General features: G+C 40.8%; 1 protein-coding gene across 1 annotated transcript; it reads right to left on the bottom strand.

Moving 5' to 3' along the window:
• Positions 1–3169: 3169 nt before the first annotated feature.
• LOC117785355 (ribonucleases P/MRP protein subunit POP1) lies at positions 3170–6100 on the bottom strand. The gene is made up of 2 exons (XM_034623317.1): positions 4353–6100; positions 3170–4295 (listed from the first exon to the last, which is right to left on the bottom strand). The coding sequence occupies exons 1-2, from the start codon at positions 6025–6027 to the stop codon at positions 3376–3378; spliced, it is 2595 nt and encodes an 864-aa protein (XP_034479208.1). The 5' UTR covers positions 6028–6100; the 3' UTR covers positions 3170–3375.
• Positions 6101–6108: the final 8 nt, after the last annotated feature.

The following is a 6108-nucleotide window of genomic DNA, read 5'->3' as shown; positions in this document are numbered from 1 at the left end:
TATTGTTTATTGACTTTGGAAATATTTTTAAATTATTCAGTTTTTTGGAATTTTATACTTTTAGAACTTTCCACAAAAAACTAACCCAAAATTAAAAAAAAATCGGCTTAAACTGCGTTCAACCAACTTCATGGCCCAATGTAAAAAAAAGAAGAAAAAAAAACAAAATAAACACCATGACAAACCAAGAAAAATGAAAATACACAAAGAAACAAACATGTTGCGGCACTGAAAAAGAAGCCAAACAAAAAACAAATGAAAATATAAAAAAAAATATATATTAAATAAAAAAAAAAACAATTTTTAATATTTATATATATATATATATAAATAAAACGTTTATAAATGTCCATTTTTTGATTATTAGTAGTGATGTTAAATGAGAAACAACAACTTAATAGTAATTATAATAATTTAAATATGTATGTAATAGCTGCAAACAAGATAAAGATAAAGATAAAGATAATGGTAAAAGGAATAATATACGAGCATGATACAAACGATCAGTCTGTCGTATATGGCTTGCCAGAACCTTCTTCTGGAATCCCCGAAACAATGTAACGCATTTAGGAGATGACAAAACGGAAACGAAAAAGACAGAAACAAAAACAAAAACAACAACAAACAAAAATCACGATAACGATAACGTTTACAATTACAAGTTAAGAACCATTTTTAAAGATATGCAACGTATATCTATAAATATATGTATACTAACCCACCAAATTCAAAGTATTTCAAAGTTTTATATCGACAAATCGCCGATAACGGGGCAGATTCAACAAGATTCCAATGATGCCACCCAACAACAACTAGAACACCCAATTGTTAAGAGATTTATGGCTCAAGTAGGCAACTAGAATCAGTTAACTCGTAACCAAAAACAAACTGTTGCCAAAGACCAAAATAAGATACAGAGAAAGATCATTTCAAATGGAAATGGTAATGGAAACGGAAACGGAAATGGATACAAATGTTATCAGATTTGTGAAACACACAGACACACACACACAAACACATCGAGTGTGTGCTTGTGTGCATTTTTGTTGGCAACTTATATACACTGCCGTCTCTTGTACTGCTCACACACACACACACACACATATATATGTATATATACACATATGACATATATGTATATGTGTAGTAATTATACATGTATATATAGTATGTTTGTATTACGAATACGTGATCAAAGCAATCCCAAAAATTCAAACTGTAAACCCAAAACAGATTTACATACATACATATGTATATGTATGCATATACGTAGTACTTTTGAGTACATACATACGTATTATAATCGTACTTCAATTCTCGTAATCTTAAATCAAATATACATACACTTGTAATGCGTGTAGTAAGTACATACTTAAATACATACATACATCCATATAGAGAGACGATCGCAAGTCGTAAGTAGATAGTTCAGCGCACTCTCTCTCGCACTCTCATTGTAGGGATGTGAACTGTCTCTTTCATTGTATCGTAGCATACTATACATGTACTCTCTTTGCTACCTGTAGTTACACACACACACACACACATACACATACAAACATACAAACACACACACATACTTGTGCTGACTTTGTACTTACATATATACCTACTTATGCATACATATGTATTCAAATGGCGAATCAAATTCAGTTAAACATGTACTTGTGGTAGCATTTAGTCAAATCGATATACACACATACATACATATAGAAATGATCGAATTACATATGTGGACAGATAAAGTGAGCAAGAGATCAGATACAAATATATATATATATATTGTATAAATACATATATATATTGATGTATGTACATGTATTTGCATGTATCTAATTGTTTTTTCTTTAATATTTAGTTAAACATAAGATCATATTTTATGTATTTTTAATAACTACAGCATAAAATTATTGAATGTTTCAACTAAGTTGTATAATTATAAGTGAAATTTACAAAGAACGACAACATAATGGAATTATGTAACTTGTAACTGTATCTCCAAAAAAAAAAATGGGCATATATTATGTATCAGTATCAGTATGAGATGGTCCCAATCCCGGGATATATATATATGACAAATGTATATGGTATATTCACACAGCAATAACAGCAACAACAAATACTATCATGTCTAGCTAAACGCACAAGAACAAAACACCAACAACAACAACCAAAGATCAAGAACAAACCCGAAAGATACATACGATAGAACAAGAAGATGAAGAAGATTACGTTTATACTATATATACATACTTGCATCTACGTGTATACATAAGAACATATATATACATATATATAGGCGATTTCAGTAAATAAAATAAAATAAAATAAATAAAAACAAAGTAAATCAATACATACATATTTATAAATAAATTAAAACAAACAGAAACATTAAGCGAAATTTACATGCATTTAATATACATTTTCCCATAACCGCTAAAAGTAAATAAAAATAAATAATAATTATAATACATAATAATAAAAAAAAAAAAACATAAGAAAAGAAACAAAATTGAAATTCGGAATGAGTACATAACAACAACAAATTGTACTCAACTTTTAAATCATTGTCGCATTTTAGATACCAAACAAACATTTCCGAATGCGAATACATTTCGTTGAAACACTCACAGAACACTCATGAGTATACCCGTAATGCTCAACACTCAAAAGGGCAACTCACATTCCAACACTTACACGCACTCACACATACATACATACATATGAATTACATAATTACATAACATAAAACTCTAACACTGATGCTATGACAACAACAACAACAACAACAACAAAAACAAAAACATCAACAAACAAAAGTCAACAACAAAAAAATGGCATACAAGTAATTTTAAATTGAATAAAATTAGTATTAAATATGTACAACAATTTCGAGTCTTTTAATTGGGAAATTCAAAGGTCTTAAGGATAAAATTTAATTAAAACTAATCGGCGTTGCTCAAGTTCCGATCTGATGAAACTAACCCCATAGCAATGAACTCCAATCTTTCCATCATCTCCGTTGGTATTTTTCGAAAACTGCGTACATTTTCCGAGCCCTTAATTCGTTTTTCGAACAATTCTAAATTCAGTAAAAGGTATCTCTACTTGATCTTAAAATACAAACCTTTGACATAATATTTTTTTTTTAAAACAATTTTTTTTCTCATTATTTTAAGTTGGTTTATTCACAGACAAATAAATATATACATATATTTTTATACCCTATATCCAGCTCAAATGGGTAAACAGGGTACCATAAAAAGGCCACACAGAAAGATAGTCTTAGATTCTGTCCGAATAGAGTATGTGTAAATGCGCGTTGAGATATCTGCGATCAGCATACAGGGTAACCGATAGTCGAGCACTATGTCATCAGAAAGGCGGAGCTATCACATTGCGATTGACTTGAAAACGGGCGAATCGATAGTCACGACTGTCCGCATCACGCACGAGGCAAAGAGGAAGTTGACTTCCGTTTTTGAATGCCTTCCCGCTTCCGTTTTCATTTCCGCTTTCCCCTCCACGTCCATCTGCGACCAGCTTACGGAGTCCAGCTGCAGTTATGTAACCCACACCACAGACCGTGGCCTCGATGAAACTGAATCCGGCACTGCTGACGTAGCCAAACACTTCGCGACTGCATTGACGCCGTACACTGTCCCGTGTCTCGACGGGATCTGTGGGCAGCCACAGGTTGCACATTCTGTCAAACTGTTCCCTGACGAGTGTCGCCGTCTGGGCAGGTCGAATGTGGACACGTCGCGTGCTCGTCTCCTGCAGTTTGCGCTTCTCGCGGACGCGACGTCCTCGCAAGCGTTTCAGCTGTCGCTTGTGGCCAAGCCGAAGATCCTTCCGCAGGCGTTCATTCAAATCCGGCTGCGGAGGCTCGCTGTGTACGGGCGCATGCTCGTCGTGCTTTAGCTGCTTCCTCTGACGCTTCCAGTCGGCACTTGTGGGCAGGCAAATCAATGCATTATCCTTGAGATGACCACGGGAATGCAGACGTAACTGAATCTGGATGAGACACTCGTTCGGCAGTTGTTCCGGAAATGCTTGGCCGTGGCGCAGACATTCATGCAGACGCTGCAATAGATCTCGATCTCGCAGTACATGGAATTCACCGGCAGTTGTTGTGGATTTCTCCTGCTGCTGCCAATCTCGCACCAGGTGCTTCCAGGGAGCCAGAAATGGACTGACCACCGCCAGCTTACGGTAATTGTAGCGTTTGTTGGGCGGCAGACGAAAGTAGCGAGTTCTTCGCTCTGTTGCACCCAAGGATGCTTGCTGCACTCCTGCAAAAGATCATTCCTGTTAGCAATTATTATATTAAGGAAATGTGTCCCAATTACCTGCCACCGTGTCCGGCAAATGATGTTCGGCTCCCGCCTCCCTGGCCACCGAGTCGAATTCTCGCAGTCCACCTGGCCTGGCACCCCACATGATGAACGTCAGCCAGAGCGCCATGCCGTAACCTGCGGGCGCAATCACATCCCAGCCGGAGCCATATCCTAGGCGTTTGTATTGCGATTCCTGGGAGCCAGGACGTTGCACCAGCAGCAGCGGCACTGGCTGCAGCTGCTCCTCAAAGGCACAGCTCTGGCCAGGCACAACGGCGTGCTGCTGACGCAGTTGCTCGTATTTGTGCGTCGACAACATGGTCTGACCGAGACGTTCCCGCAGCTCCGACTGCCACAGCGAGCTATCCGGCAGACAAGCAGGCTGCGACATAAGTAGTTCAGCAGCAGATCTTCCTGTTGCTAATCCTGCTTCTGCTCTTGCTTCCTTGGTCGCCTTGCTGCGTTGCCTGGGCCGTTGCAGTCGAGGATCGACAACATTGAGGCCGACAATCATATTGGAGAGGAGTTCGCCAGGTGAACTCAGCTGTAGGGCAGACTCCATAAAATCAGCCTGCGATTGCAACTGTTCCGACATCTCCGGCAGCTTGCTCATCTCCGCCAGCCAGTGGGAGTGTGTGTGACCGGGACGATAGGCCCGTAAACTGGCGGCGAGTATGTGTTGGGCACGAGCTCCGGTTAGGCGAAATCGATTGAATTCCTGTTGAAAGATCTGCATCTCTAGATTGTCATCCACATTGGCGTAGGTTCTGTGTCGCTCAAACGCCTTGGTGTGCGTCCAGAAGCGCAATGGCTGTTGCCTGGATTTGCCAGTCTGTGTTTGCTCCTTGGATTCATCTGGCAGTGTTTCCAGTGGCAGCGTCTGCTGTTTGCTGGACTTCAACTGGAACACGTTGATAAGCTGCAGAATTGTTGCCTCGGCGGCGGCAGGATGCAGCCAGAGCCATAGGGTACGTCGCGACTGATCCTCTGGACGCCACATGAAGCTGACACGCTGCAGGGCACCCAACGGATACTGTCCATCGGCAAAGAGTTCGATGCTCCCCTCGCGACGGCCACTGGCAAATGTCTTGGCCGCAATGCCAGGTCCGCAGTTTGGACTGGTGAGACGCTCGAATCCCACACGCAGCAGCTCAAGGCTGCCTTGAAGCTGGACGCAGCTGTAGAAGGACATGTCCTGGAGCAGGCAATGATCGGTGCTCGCGCGATAGCAAGCCCGATAGGTCTTGTCGCAACTGGCCAAGGGCAATCGATAGCCCCAACGATCGATCATGTGGAAGCGCTTGGCATGCCAGATGTGCGTCTCCAGCCAGCTGTGCTTACGCTGCCGGCGCACGTACTCACGCATCAGATTCTTTGGACGACGACGATACTTGCGAGATGGACGCTTGCTGTTCACCGGCTGATTGCCCGCCTTGCCCATTTGGGATTTGTGTGCGGCGCGATATTTGCGCGGCAGACGCTTGGGATGATGGGACATGGCACGACGACGCATGTATTTGGGCAGTGTCTGGAAGATGAGCTTGCTGTTGGTCGGCAATTGAGCCTCAGCGATCAAAGATTTGATTTCCTTCAAGGCTCCGGCTGCATAGTGGTAAGTGGACACATGCGTGGGCAGCGTAATACGTCCGCCAAGACTGGCATCGTACTCCAGCTTTTGTGTGGCCATTATTATTTAGCTGTGTCTATTTTATCAGTCATAAATAAATATATTCAAAATAACAACACAGTTTAAACGCTTTGCACGTGT

This window comes from Drosophila innubila, chromosome X (genome assembly GCF_004354385.1).
Source record: "Drosophila innubila isolate TH190305 chromosome X, UK_Dinn_1.0, whole genome shotgun sequence".
In the NCBI taxonomy this organism is placed as follows: Eukaryota; Metazoa; Arthropoda; class Insecta; order Diptera; family Drosophilidae; genus Drosophila; species Drosophila innubila.
Note: the sequence above shows the minus strand (reverse complement) of the source record. Positions and strands in the feature narration are given on the sequence as shown.